The sequence below is a fragment of the Amblyomma americanum genome, chromosome 10, assembly GCF_052857255.1.
Source record: "Amblyomma americanum isolate KBUSLIRL-KWMA chromosome 10, ASM5285725v1, whole genome shotgun sequence".
Taxonomy (NCBI): domain Eukaryota; kingdom Metazoa; phylum Arthropoda; class Arachnida; order Ixodida; family Ixodidae; genus Amblyomma; species Amblyomma americanum.
This window is the reverse complement of record NC_135506.1, coordinates 100,873,759-100,897,627: the sequence shown is the minus strand read 5'-3', so window position 1 is coordinate 100,897,627 and position 23,869 is coordinate 100,873,759. Positions and strand designations below refer to the sequence as shown.

Genomic DNA, 23,869 nt, shown 5'->3' with positions numbered 1-23,869 from the left:
AAAGAACGCCACGTACTGCAGCCAGAGGTCTATTCAGGAGATGGTAACCTGCCTTTCGGATGTTATTGAGGACAAAATCCTACACGAACTTCGGCAGAGTGAGCATTATGCACTTATGTTCGACGAAACAACGACAACACTGGAGCAGCTTGTCATCCACTGCAGGTACATGTTCAATGGGGAATTAAAAGTGAAATTCTTGGCCATGATTGATGTGCTGCCAGTGCTGGACATCCTCCAACCACATCTTAATGATGAAAGAGCATTAGCTCTCAATGCTACTAACATTGCATGTGCCGTGGAAGGTTTTATGGCCAAGAAGGGCCTGCTCTTTGACACCCTTCGCGGAATTGGAACTGACGGTGCACCTGTTATGACAGGAAAGAAGGGTGGAGCTGTGAAGTTGTTAATTGACAAGCAAAAGGCTCTAACAGCACCCCAGAGCTTTCAAGCTGTAGGGATACACTGTGCGGCACACAAGCTCAACCTAGCAGCATGCCAGGCATCCAAAGCAGTTCCATATGTCAACAAGTTTAGTTGCAGCAATTGTACAACTTTTATGCATTCAGCCCAGTTCGAACAGCTGGACTGAGTGCTGTACAAAAAATTCTGGAGCACCAAGGTGGAGGAAAGATCATTGAGCCATCTACCACCCGATGGCTAGGCGTTGGAGGGTCATGCAAAGCCATCCGCAGTAATTTCTCGGCCATCATAGTCAGCCTGTCCAGGGAGGCAGAAGAACGCAATGACATCAAGGCAGCAGGACTGCTCAAGTTTGTGATGAATGTGAAGTTTGTCAGCACCCTACTGATGATGTGTGAGCTTCTCCCATCCATTGATAGGCTTTCAAAAGCACTTCAGAAGTCGACACTGCACGTGGGCATTGTGCAAGATCTCATCGAATCTTGCATAAAGACCCTGGAAGCACAGGGCAACAGTCGAACAAAGGTGAATGACTTTTGTGTTAGCCATGACATACAGCTGACAGCCACAGAAGAATCGGAGGAATGGCTGCGGACCACCAAAACAACATTTATTAACAAGCTGGTAGAAAATATCAAGGACAGGTTCCAAGACCACCCTATACTGGCAAGTTATTCTACTGTGTTTGCCCGCAGCAACTACGAACAGATGATGGGTGGCACAATGGCATTGAAATTGCCAATGCTCTGGAGAAGCTGTGCCCCACTCTTGGCAAGTCCTATACCCAGGACATGCTTGCAGAGTGGATTGCATTTGCAAACTTCGTGCTTGTGTCTGAGCACGTGCAAAAGATGCCAGCAGAAGACTTCTTGCTTTTTGTGGCACATGAACTGAAAGAGCTGTTCCCACTTATGGCGCACATAGCTGGGTCGTACCTTGTGCTCCCACCACACACAGTAGACTTCGAGAGACTTCTCAGCTTTGAAGCTTATTAAGTCTCAACTGCGAAATCGCCTGAAAGAGAAGTCGTTGGACTGTCTGATTCGTATCGCATGTGAAGGGCCTGAAGTCAACAGCTACCCATACGATATAGTAGTGGAAAAGTGGGCCAAGATGAAGAATCGGCGGCTGAAGGTGTAATATGCAAAATATGCAGAAATAAATGCCTCTTGCATAGTGCGACTGTGCTTGGACGTCTGCTGTGTTGTCATTATTCTTTATTACCCCCCCCCCCCCCCCCCCCCCCTTCCCCCCGGTCCTCAAATGTCCACCTCTCAAAATTTTCTGGGGAGAACACTGGTCAGGCACATTAATAGCTGCACGGCTGCGAGTTTGCTGTCGAACACGGCAAGCGTGCGGCGGGCAGGAAATACGACGTGGCTTAGAAGTGCGTCCGACGATGGTGCAACCAAAAAGGATGCATTGAGGAACACAAGCTGCAAAAAGCGCGCTTTCCAAGGCAAGCCGTGCCAGTTTCCCAAACTGAAAGGGCTGCTCTGCTAGGTGATGGAAGCACAAAACAACGGTTACGCGTTGACAGCGGACATGCTGCACGACTTGTGGGATGAGTGTGCACCAGAGCACAGCACCAGCTCGGAGACTGAAGACCCCGCGAGTGACGACTGAACGTAGAATAAATGCTGCTCATTCCCTGATTGGCAAGATTTTAGTTAAAATTTTTTTTTTTTCCCCATATCGCGTGCATGGGCCACACCCCAAAAATAGGCCCTCAAATGAGGAAAAAAAGCGAGGCCCTTACACGCGTTTGTACAGACACCTGAGATTTTGCCAACCAACCACTGTGACAAACAGCCATGCAATGATCTTGAAAACAAAATGTTGAAGCTTCAAGTATGAATTTTTTTTTTCCAATCTCACAGACAGTGCCCATGCGCATCTGCACTGGCTAGCACAGGCCAAGCACCAAGTTTTTAAGACCTATAAGCGACAATAGGGCGTAGAGAGGAAGTGAAAGAGTGGCATGCAGTACAAACAGAGAACATAAGTTTAAAAATAAATGGAATGGTTTATCAGGCACATTTGTGCTGAAAATTTTCCAAAAAATGAACACTTTGGTATCGAGAACTAGAACAGCCTCTAATGCACTCTTGCCCATCCTTCCAGCCCTTGCCACAGATGATGTAACTGGTATTCCATCCACTGGATCACATATGGAAGAGCGACATCATCCTTGGCTCAAAACAATGCAGGCAATGCTTCCGAACGCACCATGAAAAAAAAAAAGGTGCAATACGGAGCTGTGCAAATCGAAGACAAACTGCAATACCGAACCAAACATTCATAAAAGAGTAGCCAAACACCAGCCACAATCAATGCACACCTTATTTAAGATGGCTTCAGCAAGCTCTGTGAAGGCCCGCTCAATGTTGACGTTCGTCTTCGCACTCGTCTCCATGAAACGAATATTGTGGTCTATCGCAACCTGCAAAGAAAAAGAAATGCCCATATTTAAATCCTCAACAATGAACAGGATCCACGCGCAATTAAACCTTCCTGTCCATTTTTGATACAAGAACACTACACTGACATACCTGACACGTCTTAAAAGGGCCTCTGAAAAAGGGTTTGAAGCTTGAAGTTTATTTTCATTTCAGTAAGAAATGAGAGACCCGAGACAAAAAGTGAACATTAATTCACTTAGCGGCACTCGGGCCCCATTACATGGCAAAACAGCAAGGTGTCAGTAGTAACATTTGGTGCACTTACAATTTAGGCAGTACATCCCAGTACATTTACAGACATTTTAGCTCTTACTACGCATAGTTCAGTCGTTTTGTTGTTAAAGGTAAAGGCACAATATGAATGACAAACATGATCAGCGAATAATAGCAATTGTACATAGCAACAAACCCGCAAAAAATCCAAAAGACACAGGAGAAACACACCTCACGAAAAGCAGAAAAATTACATTTGCTAGAGAAAGAATAATTGTATTCTTTTCTTATTTACATTTTCAATATTAACTTTATTTTCGCGAAAATAGTTTAACAGAGTGGGGAGAGTATGTGCAAGCATTTGCTGGCCAAACGTCGTTCTTACGAAAGGTACCGCCCAGTTATGAGCAGAACGCAAAGGATATGTTCATGTAAGTGTTGTTAGATTGGCGATCGAAAGCATTGTACTCTCATAGGTAGTTATGTGCTGTTTGTAGCGAACTGCTAAGTTATACGAGTAGAGATAGTGTACTGACATTACTTTGAAATTCTGAAAAAGCAGCGCAGTATGAGTGTAGTAGTCTTTTCCAGCTATAAGCGAATAGCCTTCTTTTGTAGCGCATATATTCTCTTTAAATTTGTTTGTGTAGTTGTACCCCATACAAAGAAACAGTAGTTTAGTTGAGACAAGAATAATGAGTATAGATATGTAGCTTAATTTTCGGCACTACGAAGAAATGGAGTTTTGCTGAAATACCTACTGTTTTTGAAAGGCATGAAATTACTTCATTTATGTGCCTATCCCAGGACATATTTTTGTTGAAATAAACACCAAGTTTTTTCATTTCATCAACAACTTCAATAGGAGCACGGTCAAAAATTGGATTATTATTTGAGGGCATGATAGGCATCGGAGACTGCCTTGCGGAAAAAAGCACGGTTTTCGTTTTGGTTACATTTATCTCCAGTGAATTAAGTTTGCTCCAAGCGCTTAAATTTTCCAATGATTGATTAATGTTATATACGAACTGGCTGTGATCATTGTTTCGAAATAAAAGTGTTGTGTCATCAGCGTATATTATGACAACAGTTTTACTTCGAAAATGGTGTTTGAGGTCTGCTATAAAATGGCTTAATTACACAGAGCACAGGCCTCCAAGCGTACATGCCATGTACAAGACATCAAAAGCGAACAAATAATTTTCAATACATTTCTAAAAATTCCCGCTTTCGCACTTTGCAGTGACAAGGGTGCCAGCCAGGCTTTCACACAAAACCTGGCACATGACGTCGTGGCGTGCCAAGTGGCGTCAGCAGCAGAGGGTTATCACTGGTTCGCGTGGAACTCTCTCAGACATCATACAGCTACCATGGCCGTGGCCAGCTAATCTACTGTTCACTGAAGCGATTTGATTAGACAGTCATATGTGAACTCAACTGTAGCGAAACCAGCGTGGCTTGGCAGTTGTTGGAGAAAGGTTTAGAAAAATAAGACAGCTGTCCCAATGACACATTCTACATTAAATTTTCAAAACTGGACTGATGCTTCATGCTGAATACGTTGCTCTACTCTAACATATTTCCACAGCCCACCTATAACCAGAGAAAGCAGGGCCCAGATCCAGCTAACGAACAGCTACCTCTTTCGAGTCACATTCATGGTATTCCAGCGCAACGGCACATAGCCAAAGAAAGGAACACGGAGGAAAAGAAGAGGACGATCAAGGACGTCTTCCTTTCTTTGGCTATGTGCCGTTGTGCTGGAATACCATGAATGTGACTCAAGAATACCAACTAGCCCAAGAGCTGACTCTACTGAAGTACATCTCTTTCGAGTTCCGCCCAAATGATTGCAGAAAAGTGCAGAATAAGCGTGCACCACAAGTAGAACAGCCGAGTGCCGTCCATAGGCTGCTCCTGCCCAGCTCCTTTCGAGCAGTGACAAGAAGGTCCAGCTGCAAAGCTTCGCTCGTGAGGCAGCAAATTGACAGAGGGAGAGGACTCAGATGGCAGCTGTGCTGGCCCTGACCTGCCTTTGGTGGAATGCAGCACTGCACTCAGGTCTGCCCCAATGTGTGCCAAGAGAAACAAGCTAAACAACTGTGACTAGGGCGTAAGCTTAGCTCCTACCTTACCGTGCCAATTCAGACCGCTCCATTTGACTGACTGCATTTTGCACGATTCGGGTCGCTTCTGGACAAGTAACGCTGTCCAGCATGTTGCTTAAGAACTGCACTGCAGTTTCGGATTCAGTTCTTTTCAGCAACCACATGAGGGAGTATTTTTAAACTTCCTGCGAAACTTGTCAATGAGGAGTGACCATGGCGAGCATGCTGTCCGAGGTGATGTCCTCATTTCACATCAACCCTGCTCAGCATTGGCAGTGTTCTCATGATTCCGCAGCACTAACAATTGACTTTGTAGATGCAAGCAACAGCTTCATGTGAACAGGTGGTTGTTTGTCCACTTTTAGTTTAGACGGAGATGACTGTTACGTCCCCCAACCAAATCATTGGCAAGCACCCATCTGTAACCTTCGTTTTCACTGCTGCCGAGGAGATTTGCAGCTTTCCAAGCCCCCCTGAACGTGCTGGGACATTCTGACGATTCCAATGCCACCAGCTGTGTGGTGGATCCAGTTTTCTCCAAGACGGTCCAGGGATGACCTCGGCACTCCACTGCAGGATAGCCCAAGGCACTTTGCGCAAGTATTTTTTTCTACTGATCAGAAAGTTTAGCACAAAGAGTTTTGCAACTTTGGATACTCGCTACTTCTGACATTGTAACGCATACCTGCCAACCTGCCAAGGTAAAAATTCCAGAGATCTCATGGGGGGTGAGTGGTGCACGTGCCCAACATTAAGTGCTTGTTTCCAGGAGCTGAACTTGCTGATTTGAACAGTCACTTTGCTGTGCAAGGCTTGGCTCATGTGAGAAATTTCTCGCAGCATTTTTTAAAAACAAAACTTTGAAATGGTAGCTCTAAACCATTCACCAACAGAAGTCAAGTTATACCCCTGCGACCTTGGGTGGAAATTTTCGGGAGAAATAAGAGCTTGCTCATACGATAGGCAGGGTCGCTCAAAATTTGGTTGTGTCCCTGCCATTTCAGGAGGAGTTAGCAGTTATGATTACGCATAAAATGTGTATTCAAGAATTTTTGTTCTATTTTCTGACAATATAATTATTCAATAATATCGGCGAATTTTTGTGAGTCAATTTTGCCAACCAAACATTTTTCTTTTGTAGGCAATACATATCCTGTTTCTTTTTTTCAAGTCATGAAATAAAGCTCTATTAGCTACACTATGGTGCACTGCTGAAACAATTTCTAAATTTATGATTGAATAGATGCATGCCACCTTCAAATTAACCGTTTTCCCATGAACTATCTGTTCAATGCCTGCCGTTTTTTACCACAACTGCCATTTTCGAAGAAAACTGTCCAGATGTAGTATTTAATGCTATGATTACGGTGCTAATAATTACAGAAACCTTTTGCAATATAAGAAAACCTGCACACAAATGTTTTCAATGCTCTAACAAACTCTAAAATGTAATGTTAGTATAAACACCTGTAATGGCCGCACCCGTGTATGGGCTGCACACCGTTTTCCAGAAGGAAATATTACCAAAAAATAATATCCACGTAAGTGCCACACCTAAACTTTCCATGACCCACATGGGAATAGCCTTCGAAATGCATGCACAGTGGCCTCTGCGATCAGCTCCGGCTGCGAGCAACGGGGCGCTGATCGCAGAGGCGACGCATGCGAACAGGAGCTTCAAGGTGCCGACCAGGGATGGCGACCGAAGCGGCGGCTTATCATCAACATTTTCCTCCGCCATGAGCTCCCGATATCCATATCGGCATCAGTATCACTAGCTCCCTAGTGGCTGTCAAATGCACGGGAGTTGTGGTACAAGCATGGCAGTTCACCGTAGTTGTGGCTTTCGTGTGCTGCCGCCGAGTGTTACAGTTTTAGCACGATAAGGCAAGCACCCTAATAGCTACATGGCTGGCAGTGTGCTGTTGAACACAGCAAGAGTGCGGCAGGCAGGAAATTCAATGTGGCCGAAAAGTGCGTACGACGATGGTGCAACCAAAAGGATGCATTGAGGAACACAAGATGTAAAAGCGCGCCTTCCGAGGCAAGCCGTGCAATTTTCCCGAACTGGAACAAGAGCTGCTCTGCTAAGTGACAGAAGCGCGGAACAATGGCTACGCGTTGACAGCGGAAATGTGGCACGACTTCTTGTGGGATGGATGAGTGTGCACCAGAGCACAGCACCAGCTCGGAGTCTGAAGACCCCGCGAGTGACGACTGAACGTAGAATAAATGCTGCTCATTCCCTGATTGGTCTGTTTTTACATGAAAAAATTTTTTTTCTAACACATCGCGTGTTAGGCCGCACCCTGAAAATTGGCCCCCAAATCTGGAAAAAAAGTGTGGCCCTTACACGCGTTTACACGGTATTGCGTGTTTATTTCCCTTTCTTCCATATGTGCTTGGCACACAAGCCAAAAACTGCTTTACAGAAATCCAACCACAGTTCATCGGTTTGGAGCTTGTATTGAAACTGCTTTTGAAACCCAAGAAACATGCAGCAGCAAAGACTTCATAAAAAGATTCTACTACAGCACAGGCGAAGACACTGTAGCCAAGCAGTTTCAGTGCAAATTTCACAGTCCTGTACTCTTCAGAACAGTCTGTGCTGCATGTCAGCAACTGGCCTCTGCAAATGGCATTCCTTCTCCCCTTTAGGGACAAACGAAGAAGTGGACAGGACTGGCGAGTCTTTCTATAAAGGAGGCACAAATCTATATCATGCCTAAGTCACGCCCAGCTGCATCTTTCATGTAGAAACAGTGACAGCGCATCGCGCATTGCACCGCACTAAAGCAGCTACCGAAACGATGTAGTAATGTGTGACCAACGGATTCTGCATGGTGCTGTTCTTGCATTTTTTGCACAGGTGGCATGCAAATGAATAAGAAAGCCCTGATAGGGAAATAAACAAATTGAAAGGATTACACGCAATAGGCAACTAGGTTAGCAAAGTAATCAGTTCAGCTCAGTGCCGCACGCCACCTAATCTCAGATGTATTGTTATTTATATTTGCTGCCGAGGAAGTTTGGGCATTTTAAAAAGGAACACTGAGGAGAAAGTTGGCCCGTATCGATCGGCTGTTACACCCTAATGACAATGAGACTACTTGCACTGAAAATAGAGCTTTTATAAGCTTAAAAAGGAGTAACAAGCGAAATGAAGGTGTTGCCGTCACCGGTAATTTTCTCAAGCTAACTGCGGTGCATTAAGGAATGAGGCCACATTGAAAATTCATAATTCTGAAAAAATAAAATAAACTTAAAATTTCGTGCCATAAAAATACCCATTCATTTCTGAATGAACTGCATAAAAATTATGTTTCTAATTGACATCCTTTGAAATTAGTCTAATACCCCTGTCACACGGCATTCCTCGAAGGCCTTTCCAGCTAAGGCACCTTTTTTCACTAAAGGAGCGAAAGCTTAAAGGACCAGTGACACTGCTACACGGTGCAGCCCAAAGGTGAAACAGTCGTTGAGGCTTAGCACCCGCTGCAGTGCTCGAGGCGGCCGAAGTGGGTGCTTTAAAATTAAAGTGGGAAATTCTGTTCATTCGTTGAGCTCAAGAAATATTTTTATTCTAATTGCTTCCTTAAAAGAACTGCAAAAGCTACTCTCATCAGCAGCGGCAGGCTTTGTGTATTGCCTTTGTCACCAGGGGCACTCGGTATTGCTGCAACACTTTACTGACTTGAGGGGGGGAAGAGGGCCTTAAAGAAAAATTTTTTAATATTGGACTTAGCAAAACGAAAACTTCAGCTATTATGTATTTTAGTGTGTTGATTTCGAATATGGTGTCCATTTTTGTTAATATTATATCATTTGTTATTAATTCAAGAATTTCGGTAAAATTATTCCAACATTTTTTTAAAAAATTGGCTATTCAGATTCAAATAATTTTTATCCCAGTGGATCCTACTACAGTAAAATCTCGTTACTACGAACACCAGATTAACGAAATTTTCAGATTTACGAATTTTTTTAAAATCCCCGCCAAAACGCCTATATTTTAAATGTAAAAAACTTTCAGTACTACGAATTTCAAATTACCGAATATTTCAGAATAACGTATGTAATTTAATCTTGCAATCATCGCAAGACGCTTCGTTATTGCGAAGTTCCGTCAAAGTTTCGTACCAAATCCCTGAAGCTGACGCCTATCATCATCCAAAGCAGCAGCTATGCGCTGGGGAACCCGTTGCAACGGATACAGCCCCAGCGGCATCGGCATCAACGCTAGTGTCGCGTTGAATGAATATAGGCTAGGCGGCGCAAGCTGCCGCCCGATACAAATGGTAAGGCCATTATCATCCATCCAGCGTGTGGTCGCACAGTGCGCCGTAGTCTTAAGCCTATTCAGCGCAGTGTCACCACGTCGACAGCGAACGGTAGGATCTGCAAAGTTATTGGCGCTGTGATTGTGTTGTGCATTAGCTTTGCTAACAATGAGTTCTCCTGGCCCCCGCGTTAAAAGCGACGCCAGTTTTCGCTTAAAAGAAAAAACGGACATTCTGTTGCAGCTGAATGCTGGAAAAAAGCAAGTGGACTTGTGCAGGGAGCTTGAAATCACACAGTCAACAAATGCAACGATGCTCAAAGATCGGGACAAGATCATAGAACTACATTGAGAGTCGCTCCCTCAAGAAAACGTCTGCGGCTGGGCAACTACCGTGGACAGCGACTTTCGAATTATGTGGACAGCGACAGCGTGGCGGCTACATCCGCGGAGCTCATGACCGAAGACATCGTGAATTTGTTTCCGGCTCGGATGTCCTAGTCTTTCTAGAAAAGACCCGATCATTCCTCGGGCGCTGAAAAGATGTCCCCAATGACGTGCACAGGAAGGTTGAGGATGTGGAGGTGTTCATCCTGCAGCGCTTGTCTACTCGCCAGAAGAAGATAACAGACTTCTTCAAGCAATAAATTGTAGTTAAACTGTGCCCAGCATTATCGTTCTATATTTACTTGCCTATACATAAATCTGCTGCAAAAGTACGTAATTTTAGTTCTTGTGATGCATTACTGACATGAAAATAAAGGTTTTTCAGTACTACGATATTTCAAAATAACGAATTAAATTCGGCGGTCCAGTGAAGTTCGTTGTAACGATATTTTACTGTATTATTAATGGTTGCAATAAGGGTACCTTCGTTGTTCTAGCCCTTCTGCAACCAAAGTTAGAACGTTTTGAAGTTCACATAAAGTGGCAAGGAAAACGATGATTTTTCTTTATGTTGTTTAACATTTTGACATTTCATTAAGAGTGCTGTTAATGGTTTTATTGCAAGCTCCAATTATTCAGCTTTCAAATAAAACAAGAATGGTGAAAATCGCGCAAGCCAAAGCCGGGAAAAGCTTGTCGGCAGTGTGTAGGGTGGTGCAGAAAATGAAACTGAGAAAAACGCAAAAAACAAAATCAAACATTTTGAAGCTGTGCAGGCACATAACAGTGCTTAAATTTCCGAAACAAACAGCTTAGAAGGCGCATAGTGAATAGCCTGAATCACATTTTTGCCGTTGCTGCCACTTAGCAAGCTGCAAAAAGGATTTCGAGGGTGCACACTGTATTGTGAAGCAGTCTGTCGATCGCCGACAAATCTACGACCACATTGGTAGCTCCGCAGGCAATGGCGGATTGGCGTCTACATGCTCGTTTGCTAGCGTCCACATCTTGCGCTAGGCTGCAGAAATTTCTGCCAAACTGGCGATCTTATTATCGGCGTGCTTCGCAATAATCGTGATCAGCGCTGGGCAGAAATGTGTGTACTCTGACCCGCTGCTGCCAATCTCACCCGAGCCTGCGATTTGCTCCGTGTCGAAGGCGGATGCCGAAGCTGGTAAAGAAGCGCTTGTCACGACCCCCGAATTGCACTCCTGTGCCTCGTTATTCGCTCTTCCGATCACTCCTTGTGAGGTAAAACCATCCTCCGGCTCTCCGTCATCCGCTACAGCCGCGATATGCAACGTACTCGGAACGAAAGCCGGAACGGCTGCCAAGGTCGCGTCATCCGCCGGTCCACGCTCAGGCACTCTGCTGCTGCTGGTTGACATCACTGCCGACGAACTTGTGTCTTCCGCTTGCTTTCTGCTGCCTGTTTTACGTTTTTTTTCCAAACTTATGCGCGCTGCAAATTTCCGATACGGTTTCACGCCATGGTGGTCTTTTTCAAAATGGCGTCGCAGGACGAGCGCAAAGCGTTAAAAAAAATGGTGCCAGCCAATGAGGCGCTTGAATTTTGCCACGTGGTGTCCCAACAGCAAATAGCATTGCTGCGTTTTATATTTTGTTTTCTGTCTTTTTTCGGCGACCAATCGCAGTAGACTGTTTTGGCGGGAAAGAAAGCTGAGGCGTTGCTGTTTCAAACGAGACCAAAGTCGCCTAGCTGCGCCGGCTACTTTTGACGCGACACGCGACGCAAAACGGGCATTTTCTTACAGATTTTCGTGAGCTCTCTTGTCATAATTGCATCTTTGAGTGTCGATTTCTCGTAAACTACGCGGTATTCAGCCATGAAACTTGAAATTAAGATGGAAAATGATGAGACATATCCAACTATGACCAAATTGAATAGTCGATTTTTTCGCGATTTCTTGGTCCCAAAGACCCGCGGCCCCCCTAAAAAATCTGGGCATAAAATATAAACACCCGTAAAAAACGAAAGCCAGAAACACCTTTCGTACTTAAAAAAGATGTTTTCAAATATTTTTTTACTGCTTTTAGTTTTTGACGCTGGGTGGCACTGCGATCGCAGGTTCTCGAAGGCCGTGCCTTTGGGCTCCAAGGGTCTCGGACGGGCGCCTAGGCTCCAAGGCCCGCCGCGGCAAAGGCGCAACATTTGTGCCGTGTAGCTGCACTCCTTACGTCTTTGGATATAAGGGCCCGATTCTCAAAGGACTTTGCAGTGCCCGTGTGACAGGGGTATAAGTTGTTGTAACCCACTGCGTATCTCTCGAAACCGAAACTACAAGTTTTAGATCAAATAATTATCCAATTCTTCCTGCATAAGGTTTTTTTTGCTTCATTTTTCAGCTTAGACTAATAATAATCTTTCTTACCATCTACGCCTATTTTTATTTGTATTTAATTACTAAAATGCTCACAAAAGCGACGCAAGGCATTTGGAACACACTGGATGGTTATGACAGCCTAGTAACGCTGAATTTTAGTTTGTATGATGCCGTGTGTCGTTTCAAAAATGGCAAAAGAGGGATGCTAAGCATTTTGAAGCACACTGGGATGAAACCTGGTCTGCACACACTGAAAGCTTGCCTGACAGGTTATCAATAGTTATCAATAGTGTATCTGGAAATCTTGACAGTCTACGCAGAGTAACGTCGAGTCTACTAATGTTGCAAAAAACAATAAAAGAAGAAAAAGTGAGCTGCCACATAAGCAAATATAAGAAAAAACAGGAGTAAGAACGAACTCAGCTAAAAATGAATTTTAAACGTTCGGGATATTGCATTAAACATTTTAGTTATGCCGAACCTTGTTTTACATTTCTCGAAACTCACTTCTTGCCATTCTTACACAAACAATTGTAACTTTATTCCTGCACAAGACTTTTTTACTGAAACTTTGTAGAATTCCTTCTTATATATGCAATGTAAAATTGTGCAATTTTGTCTGTTACTGCTGCCTTATTTTTCAAAAAAGGTGCCTGTATAAAAACCATTGTCGTTGGTCATTTCACTATTATACAATAACAACTGAAGGTATTATAACTACTTTGGTTCACTGCACAGCTGATGTCTTTATGTATATAAAACTGCAAAAAGCAATTTGCCTTGTGATGAACTAAATTAAAGCTGCGACTGCAAATGGCATATGTATATTTAATACATTTTAAAAATAAAGATTTTTTTTCGTTCATCTGCTTTAACACAGACCAATGATGTGCTGTTTGTATCTGTATTAAAATTTTTTTTTCTCACAAAGTGGCCTCATACCTGAAGACAGTTTCTTGCGTGCAGATCTTGATGTACAGGTTTTGAATTACGTGGTGGGAAAATTGTTAAAATCTATTTTCTCGGCAATAAATTCATCTTTTGCTGGCACACAAACATCAACGCAGCCAGCGAGAGGAACAGAATCAATTTTTGCTAAGAACTAAGGTTGGATGGAGTGGGTCCCCACTGTTCAGTCAAATGCAAACACAGCCCTGAAAAGAAGGACATGGGACAAGAGCACAATGCCTTTCCCATGTTTTTGAACCATCTCAATGTGCCTCTCTCTAAATATTAAAATCCCACAACCTAGATACATGTGTGCCCCTGTTGATCAACCATTGTCCATGTTTTTCCAGCACTGTTATACCCTCCCTTTGGATGCACTGTACATACACAATGCAACACCTGTCCATATGATGGTGAGCATTGCCGGTTAAAAAGCGCAACGCACCGCCTCTCCCCGCTCGCGCGAGATGAGCCGCTTGTCCTCCATGTCGCACTTGTTGCCCAGGATCATCTTTTCGACGTCCTCGTTGGCGTGCTCGTCGATGTACCGCAGCCACTTGGCGATGTTGTCGAAGCTCTTGGTGTTGGTGATGTCGTACACCAGCATGATGCCCATCGCACCCCGGTAGTAAGAGGTGGTGATGGTGTGGAACCGCTCCTGGCCCGCCGTGTCCCTGCGCAGAGACAAGGCTGGCTCAGCAAAAGCGGAAAAGATGGCCCCACATATCAGATAGTACGAAGGGAATTTAACAGCTTCACATCTCGGAATGCCGGTATATCAATGGTTCGCGACATTCTTTCTGCCGAAGCAACATTGTGGCCTAAAAAGTGTACGATCACATATTATTTACCATCTCGGGTTCTTTTATGTGCACTGAAGTCTCACTTCACGGGTATGACTACACCGCACTAGCTACGTTCTCTGATGGGCTTGTATTCTGAAAGCATCCACTAAATTGACACGCTCAAACGGGTATGGCCTAGTCTGAGCACATCCTCTTGCTAAAAAATGAATAAATAAAAATGACAAATGCCACTACCACCTTCTCAAATCACATTAGTTGAGTGGGAATCCCCATTACTTTTATATCAAGTCGAAGCTGCCTGTTTCTCCATTCTAGTGCTGTAATTCTAATGTGCTTTGATATGAATCGCAAGCACCTATAAAGCAAGCAGGCTCCGTTGATATGATTCAGCAGAAAAGATGGGTTGGCCAGACATTATCACACTGCCGTCAACTCTGTTTCGGGTTCCAATCAATCAGCATGGAGCGAAGTGGACACAGCCAGAGTATGGGCCATGAATGACCAACCAAGGACGCCAAACCGCAACTTTAGAGCACATCAGATGGTCTCCACAAATCTAACATTTCGATGACTTTTGCAACACTGAATAAAGGTAGGATTGGAGATTTGCAGTAAGGTTTCCTGCTGTTTCTGCCATCTTTACTTCTTAAAAATCTGAACAATGTGCCTTTTTGTGCCTTTCACAATTATGATCATGTACTGGCAATAACCCTAGTGAATATAACTTATCCCCCATGGTTCAACTGAAAACCAAATTTTTTTTTTTTGCCTCTAGTCTTAGCAAGATGGCTGGTTAGATACACTTGTTTCTCAAGCTGAGCAACATCATGGGTTTAAACGGTTGACACTTCATTTGGTGCAAACTACAGAATCAGGCAACAACAAAAGATTAAAGCAGAGGTGTATTGTGCCTACTGATACTGGTTTTAGATTAATGCTTACCACATCAACTAACCATTGGGCGAACTTCTGGCTGTGCATTGTCAAGCAAAACAGAAGAAAGCACATAAAACAATTATATAATTTTTGCCCGATAACATTCCAGTCGTTTGAAAGGCCACAATAACTAGTCAATCGCAGCCAGAGTAGCAGAGTGCCCAGAGTAGTAGACCCAGCATCAATACCAGCCACCAAAAATGATTGAATCTTAATGGGTCTAATATGACTGTCACACATCTAATATGATTTGCACAAATGGATTGTGCAACACAAGCGCAGACTTCAGCCCTAATATTTCACTCGACACACAGCCACTAGAATAGCCACTAATAAGGCTTGTAAAACACATTCTACCAGCCCTTGATAACCAAAACTAGGAAGCAAACAAAACACAGAAAACAAACAAACCCACAGGAAATGTGACAGAAGCCTGCAGGTGGTGATATCTGCAGGAGAGCTTTTGGTAATACCATAAAAGGCCAGTAGCATTGTTCCCCACCTGAGCAAGCCCCCCATCACTGTAAATTTAAAAGGGTAGGCATACATTGCATGACACCTTCTACGATCTGATCTAGGATTCCTTCGGCCCTATTTGCCACCATCTGAACTTCGGGAAGGTGGACTGGTCAAGCGGCACTAGTGAAAATGATATCGCAAAAAACTGAACAGTTTCCTCCATGCTATAAACTGAACTCAGCACGAGAGCAGCTGGTAGAGGGAACACCTCTTTCTGCGCACCCGGTAGACGATCAGGTTCGTCCTCCCTGGGCGGATCACAAAGGTTCATGCCCCAAAAATTCACATTATTAGTGCCCCTGTTCACCCCTGCACGAACAAATTAATGCCACATGGGCAATTCCTGAACATTACACGACAAGCACAATTCACCGAGCAGGACCTGCTAGTTGCTAAGATGAGCTGCACACACAAAAAGACAGACACAGGAAGAACACAGGAAGACGGAAAGAGCGCTCTTTCCATTTTCCTGTTTTCTTCCTATGTCTGTGTTCTTGTGTGCGCAACTGGTCTTAAGAACAACCATGAACCAAGTAGCCCAACAAGAAGTTCTTCTAGAGAACTGCTAGGCTTGCATTTACCAAAATCTACACCAAGGTCGGCTTTCTCTTCTTACAACACAATTAACTTTTACAGCAAAAAAAGGCAGGCGGCTTACAATGCACAACATGTCATGTCATCTATGTGAAATCAGTGCAAAGTGAACTATCATACTGCTAGAAATGGAACTCATAAAAGCAAATGAGGTAAATGGCTGCTCACAGATAAGATCTCTTTCCAGCATTAAAAATTGTTTATGGTTTATAGGGGTTTAACGTCCCAAAGCAACTCGGGCTATGAGGGACGCTGTAGTGAAGGGCTCCAGAAATATCGACCACCTGGGGTTCTGTAACGTGCACCGAGATCGCACAGTACACGAGCCTCTAAAATTTCGCCTCCATCGAAATTCGACCGCCGCGGCCGGGATCGCATCCCCGTCTTTCGGGTCAGCAGCTGAGCGACACAGCCACGGACCACCACGGCAGCTCCAGTATTAAAAATAAAACAGCTTTGACAATGTGCCCACATCTAGCTCTTTTGTTTCATGTACACATTTATCAATTCTACAGCCAACAGGTTTAATGCAAGAGTTTTCCAGCTCTTCATACCACTTGCCTTGGCTCCAGGCAGCTTTCCATTTGACACCTCATACAAGTGAATTTTACATGCAAAACCACAAAGTGCGACCATTCCAGATAGGCTAACAATAAAGCTGTATACATATATATTTGCAATTCTGACACACATATGCGCTATAGCTGCTTAACTATGCAAAACAGTGCACATCATGAATAAATGGCGCACCACAAGCAAGCAGCCAATACGCAGGCAATGTGAACTATTTTATGGCCACAAGATGGCAATAAATACTAGATAGCACACAAGAGTAGCCCTAATCTACCGCAGAAAAGCCACGAATGACAGCAATGCCAGCAAAGTTGACAAGAACGGCACAATGACTGCTGAAATATTCTCACCATATCTGGAGCTTGATTTTCTTGCCCTTTAGTTCGATGGTTTTGATCTTGAAGTCGATCCCTGAGCAATAAAAAAATTGAAAACAGCTATGAGCATGGTACATCTTCAGGGCAATTACACGGGGACCACAGTGCGGTAACACTTTGCCGACACATTTCTACAGAAACAAATGGCACCAGAGTTGATACCGTGTCCTTTTGAAACCATTTCTTCAGGCTGCAAGACTTCCTTTTTTTATGACCTAAGTTTTTAATGCTTACCAACCATGCTTACTTAAATGCTGTTTCAGGATCCTCCCGAGACATACAAAGGACAATGACATGACAGGCACAGCAGACATGGAAGGGTGCTTTGCCCCCATCGCAAAATGCTCTTTCTCAGCTACTTTTAGAACCTGCATTGCTATTCAGCGAATACTGTGCGAGCTGTCTTGCTTCACTCTTCAGGAGTTAAAAAGGTGGAAGTCAGGGCGAGCACACTGTATGGTGGCGGCAAAAAACCGAAAGTACATTCCTGTGCATTTCAACAGGTGATAAAGCACATTCAAGCGCTTATTAAAACTTTTGTAACAATCTAATCAACACACACAAATAAAACTGTCATTGGAGCAATGCAAACTATAATTTGGCTCTGTGCACTGAGAAATGTTTAAATTGCTCCGTGCTGGGGATTTCCCAACACACAGCCAAAAGATCGAAATGCAACGAAAGGTATCACCCCAGTCATGTTTTGGGAGCAAATCCTAAACGTCTAAAAAAAAATTTGGCGACAACTTAGACTACATCCCAGGAGGATATGAGAGGCAGTCGAAACAAGTGTCACAGACTGGACACTGAACTCCACTTGGAACATAAATTACTTGATCCCAGACAACTGGTTTTAGGAGTTGGGCAGAGAAATGATCTCAGCATTGCAGCGTGTTTGAAACAGCAAGAGTCAACTGATTTGTTCCCTACTGCATTAAGCCTGTGCAAGGGGGCCTGTGTGGAAGGGACAGAATGCACCTGACGTCAAGGCAGAATAACAAGCCACAGCAGAATCCTTAGTACACAGCATGGCTTATCAAGGCTTAGACAGCTATGGAGAGGTTCAAAAGACGATTAAATGATTGAAAACAGAACACAACATTGTTCGGCGCATGATGTATAAGGTGGTCCGATAACCCCTCAAATATTTGTTTATATCAGTTTTCGCCACTATTTTATACTTGTTAATGACAGAGGCCACACTGCTTACTGTGACATCCTCTGAACGCATCTTTCAGTATAGCACTTGGCTAACTAAGCATTTCTAAAATTTTTCGCCAATAGGCCTTGCGCAGGAACAAAGGCACGTACTGCGTTTACTCATGAGGCATGCTCCTTCCTCACAATGGCCGTGAAAGTGGGCAGTTGTGCCCAGATACAAGCACATATGGCAACCTTCCACCTAAATCAAGTTCTGAATTCCCAATATGCAACAGCTTAGGTATAAGGCAATGAAGGCAGGAAGAATTCTGAATCTCGAAATATAAGGTGTGACGTCATAAACAATGAGATGTTAAGCATCGTGGGGATATACAGCGCTTGAACGAAGCGGTCCATCTCCAGCAATATTACAAACGAGGCAGCAAGGCATGCTGGGTCGAAGACTGTTCAGTAGCACAGAATCAAGTGGCCTTTATTTTAAGCCCGTACAAATCACAAGGGTCAGCTATGGTAGTGAACTAAACGACCAGGTGTTACAACACAGCAGAGAACACACAGAGAACAGCAGCAATTATTGCTCTTTAGAATACTCGAGCTTATCACCAGCAGACACGTATTTCCTGGCCCCCTATGCTCTTCGTGCAAGGCTTTACTAAACTACAGGCCAGGCGTTGCTGAACCTCCCATCCACTCCAGATGCAGTAAAATAGTAATAACTTAGAAGCCTGGCTTCCGGACTACTGAACAGCTGTCGACGCCGGCTGGCCGCACATGAATGGCATTTTACTACGACTTGCATTTCAGGCGTTCTCCGAAGTGATCACGAAAACGCAGCCCACGAACAGGAAAAAAAAAAGCACATCTAACAAAGCAGTGGCTCTACCTAGCAACCAAACAACGCGTCAAGGCAGGCGCGCATGCGGTTCGCAACACGTCAGCGCCAGACAGGTAGGCGGGCGCCCCACCCCCTCCTCGAAAGTTCTTTAACCCCGCGTCGACGCAGAAAAAAATAGAAGCACAAATAAACAAGAAGTGGCAGTGGCCGAGGTTAACAGAGTGACCACGAAAGCACTCTTGCCTTTTTTGTTTTTTTTCGTCAATGCTCCGTCAAGTGTCCTTTGCCGTGCTGGTCGAACGCCTGGCTGATTCGGTTCGCCAGGTAGGTAGCCACACTCGGACACAGCTCACTTAGCAAAACAAAAAGATGACACGTTCTAACGCGACAAAATGAAAAGAGGGGCCTCGTAGGGAACTGTCGCCGCAATTCTGCTCTTGTTTAGCCGGACTGTTTTGTGTGCGTACGCAAGCTCAGAGAAGTCTGTCGCGTCGAATGAGGTGGCAGGTATATTCATTTTTAAGCTCGTAAAGACGGGCCTTCGCGGTTGCAGTTCGTCCTAGCATGCCGTTCTCCTAAACTTGTGAGGCGGCAGGCAAACGCGGTTAGGCGCATTAGCGATCCGGACAGCAGCTACGTGCAAGAGGACCTTGACGGAAGGTCGTCTCGAAATCTGAGTCGCTCACGGGAGCGGCTGCCTCTCTCACCGGTTTGAGATCGGAAAGGAACGCGCTGGTGGCCGGGGGAAATCGTTATCACGCGCCCGCAACCAGCGACGACAAACCAACAAACAAGCAGAAAAAGAACTTGTGGTACCCCGCCCGGTCCGATTCCGAAGACGAGACGGAGAGGGGGCAGAACGATAGGCATAGAAAGAAAAAAAAAGGGGGACTTACCTATGGTCGAGATAAATGTAGTGTGAAATGCGTCGTCCGAGAACCTAAACAGAATGCACGTCTTGCCGACTCCCGAGTCGCCGATGAGGAGCAGTTTGAAGAGGAGGTCGTAGGTTTTCTTGGCCATAACGTCAAAGTGTACCCCCCGCTCCCTTCACAATGGCCGACACGCAGGGGCACTGAAAACGCCTCAGCTCGGGCGATCACGTCGGCTCGGAGGAAACAACGGACGGCTGGCTTATCTCCAGGAGCGGTGGCGTCGTCGTTGCCGGTCGGAGAAACGCTGTTCGGGCAGTTCCAGTCTCGAAGATCGGGCACCCGCGGCTAACAACACAAGCGAGTCATCGGCGTTGCACCGTTCAACAGCCTCCCTCTTTTTTCCAGGCCTAACCAAGCGCTCGCCCTGCGCACGGAGAGTTCGCCGCTACGAGCGTTTGGTGACGTCACGACGGCGCCGCGTGGAGCGGATATCCGGTAGGGCTGGGGCGCTTTCTCGAGTGTCGTGCGCCTGTTCTTGCTTTTGATTTCGAGCCAGTTTTTTTTTTTTCTTATTTGAGACTGCGTGCGCGCCGAGACCGTCGCGTTGGAGATTAAAGCGACGTCAGCATGAACGCATTTGAAAACAGCGGGACGCATTCGCGGCGCCGTACCTGACTGGCGAGTGCTACAGGCTGCTCAAATCGAATGCATTCCGAGCGTTCGCAAATTTGGTTTTAGGTAACTGTGCGTTGGTAAGTGCATTCGCGGTTTCTCCTCTGAGTGCGATTCTGAACATGTGTCGTCAAAACACTCGCAGAGCCACGGGAGCTTTTCTTTTGTGTTCAAAAAGGGCACGTGACGTTAAAATGCTGATAGTTATTTTCCCATAGAGCGATTGAGGTTACTGCGCCGAGCTACCGCGCAGTGCGTCAGTTTCGGAACGAAGTGCGTACGTGTTCTCTGCCAACGCACTCCGTTTATCGCGTTCGTCACGGGCGCTTGCGCGCGTTGCGCAATACTTGAAGACGCGTATGATATGGCAGAGTGGCCGCACGTCTACATCTGACTCGTTCAAGAATATTTTCGCCATGACGCCATGCGTGTCGGACACGTACAATATAGTGCAGAGGAGGTCTGCGTGTGTGTTCGAGGGATGTATCAACCTCCTCGCGTGTGCAACACGTGCCTTATTTATAGGGTTATGCGCATTCAAGTAACATGCGTGCTGAATGAAAGCGTTTTCTTCTCATCGTTTGCCATAAAAAAGTACATGAAGATTCGCGCTGAAATGTTTAGCATATGGTAAATATCTTAATACCATTTCACAGTAATAACCTCGGCTGCTACATTTGTCAGCGCTACATTTGTCTCAAAATTCCATGAAGCAACTAGCAGACGTGTACACTTGTACGCATGTCATTCGTATACTGTAGAGCACGTATACGTGTGTTATGTGCGGTACGAGAATCCAAAGACAGCATGAATATTTATAAGCAGTTCTGGATATCCTAAATTTGCTTAACCCGAAGTTCTTGCTTGTACATACGTCACGGTTCACAAAAGCGCTCTGTCACGATCCATTAGCGACAAGGAGTTTTGGGGTCTAAACACACGGCTTTGCAACAATCCCATTATCGTGCGGGTTTATTTATTTATTTATTTATTTATTTATTTTTACGTGCCGAAGCACGTAGTGGACAGGTCTGGATTAATTCGACTCCCCTTGGATCTCTTTAACGTCCACCAAAATTTCAATAGACGGGCGTCTTTTCATTTAGCCTCCATCGAAATTTACCACCACGGCTGGGTTCGAACCTGCGACTTTGGGCCGAGCTGGTCAACCGAACGCCCGAGACAGTGGAAGAGCCACCATGGCAGGTACAAACATGTGGTGCGAACCAACGTTGCTGTGAACCTCAATAAATCATCATCATCCCTTTTCCAACGAGATACATCTGCGCTGTTGACACCAAAAGCGTTTAAAGGAAAACTCAGTCTAACCTGTCCAAATTATTACGCATCTCGAATGTTTTGCCACACGACATCGCAGATCGGCTTACAAAAATTAATAGACTCGATAACTCGAAGGAGAGCGGAATTTTTTTCGAATCATGATCAGTTCGATATAAGGGGAGCCAGTTAATAAGCGGCGTTTCACGTGGCCAGAGCGTCGGTTCGAATAATTAGTTGTTAGAATTAACAGCCATTTCCAGTTATCGAGAACCCGTTGTAAACATTTCTTAGTAGCGGAATATCAGATGACAACGATACCGGCGAAGTTATGGAACAGAGCCTCGCGTAAATTTCACCAAGAAAGAATTCACAGCGCGAGACACGCGACATGAAAAGAACAGGCGGAGCAACGCGCTTTCTTAATTGTCTAACTTTCTTTGGAGGCAGTCGTGGGCGGAAGGGTACGTTCTTATTTTCGCCATGCATTTCTTGAAGGACTAGTCGACGAAAAAATGTGGAGACCTAATGTGGGTTTCCGATGGAAAATTTCTCCCGAGAGGAAACGGGACGGGGGTGGTATCCGTTCATGCGCCTTACGTGCAGAGGAGGACTAGAGGTAAGTTCGGAGAGGGAGTTCAGGTAAGTTCGGAGAGGAGGAGAGGGAGTTCAAGTAAGTTCGGAGAGGGATTTCAGGTAAGTTCGGAGAGGGAATTCAGGTAAGTTCGGAGAGAGTGTTCAGGTAAGTTCGGAGAGGGAGTTCAGGTAAGTTCGGAGAGGGAGGAGAGGGAGTTCAGGTAAGTTCGGAGAGGGTGTTCAGGTAAGTTCGGAGAGGGAGTTCAGGTAAGTTCGGAGAGGGAGGAGAGGGAGTTCAGGTAAGTTCGGAGAGGGTGTTCAGGTAAGTTCGGAGAGGGAGTTCAGGTAAGTTCGGAGAGGAGGAGAAGGAGTTCAAGTAAGTTCGGAGAGGGATTTCAGGTAAGTTCGGAGAGGGAGTTCAGGTAAGTTCGGAGAGAGTGTTCAGGTAAGTTCGGAGAGGGAGTTCAGGTAAGTTCGGAGAGGGAGGAGAGGGAGTTCAGGTAAGTTCGGAGAGGGTGTTCAGGTAAGTTCGGAGAGGGAGTTCAGGTAAGTTCGAAGAGGAGGAGAGGGAGTTCAGGTAAGTTCGGAGAGGGTGTTCAGGTAAGTTCGGAGAGGGAGTTCAGGTAAGTTCGGAGAGGGATTTCAGGTAAGTTCGGAGAGGGAGTTCAGGTAAGTTCGGAGAGGGTGTTCAGGTAAGTTTGGAGAGAGAGTTCAGGTAAGTTCGGAGAGGGAGTTCAGGTAAGTTCGGAGAGGGAGGAGAGGGTGTTCAGGTAAGTTCGGAGAGGGAGTTCAGGTAAGTTCGAAGAGGAGGAGAGGGAGTTCAGGTAAGTTCGGAGAGGGTGTTCAGGTAAGTTCGGAGAGGGAGTTCAGATAAGTTCGGAGAGGGAGTTCAGGTAAGTTCGGAGAGGGAGGAGAGGGTGTGCAGGTAAGTTCGGAGAGGGAGTTCAGGTAAGTTCGAAGAGGAGGAGAGGGAGTTCAGGTAAGTTCGGAGAGGGTGTTCAGGTAAGTTCGGAGAGGGAGTTCAGGTAAGTTCGGAGAGGGTGTTCAGGTAAGTTCGGAGAGGGAGTTCAGGTAAGTTCGGAGAGGAGGAGAGGGAGTTCAAGTAAGTTCGGAGAGGGATTTCAGGTAAGTTCGGAGAGGGGAGTTCAGGTAAGTTCGGAGAGGGTGTTCAGGTAAGTTCGGAGAGGGAGTTCAGGTAAGTTCGGAGAGGGAGGAGAGGGAGTTCAGATAAGTTCGGAGAGGGAGGAGAGGGTGTTCAGGTAAGTTCGGAGAGGGAGTTCAGGTAAGTTCGGAGAGGAGGAGAGGGAGTTCAGGTAAGTTCGGAGAGGGTGTGCAGGTAAGTTCGGAGGAGCGTCGCGCCAGCTGCGGGAAGAGCACTCCTGCCAGTGCAGTGGGGATCGCAGAACCGCTACGTCACTGCGCTGGTAGTGGTATGAGGACTTGCCGTCATCTATGTTAAGTGACCAATTCTGCATATATGGGCATTAACCCTTAAAGCACAC

The 23,869-nt window shown here is 45.4% G+C and overlaps 1 protein-coding gene and 1 pseudogene across 1 annotated transcript in view; one reads left to right on the top strand and one right to left on the bottom strand.

Moving 5' to 3' along the window:
- The window catches only part of Rab10 (RAS oncogene family member Rab10), a 36,295-nt gene extending 16,018 nt beyond the window's left edge, over positions 1–20,277 (bottom strand). The window contains exons 1-4 of the mRNA XM_077640160.1: positions 19,863–20,277; positions 16,944–17,004; positions 13,611–13,839; positions 2,765–2,866 (exon numbers count right to left, since the gene is read on the bottom strand). Coding sequence (XP_077496286.1) covers positions 2,765–2,866; positions 13,611–13,839; positions 16,944–17,004; positions 19,863–19,989 — 519 coding nt within the window. The 5' untranslated portion in view covers positions 19,990–20,277. The remainder of the gene's footprint in view (positions 1–2,764; positions 2,867–13,610; positions 13,840–16,943; positions 17,005–19,862) is intronic.
- On the top strand, positions 14–1,608 carry LOC144106909 (zinc finger protein 862-like; annotated as a pseudogene).
- Positions 20,278–23,869: the final 3,592 nt, after the last annotated feature.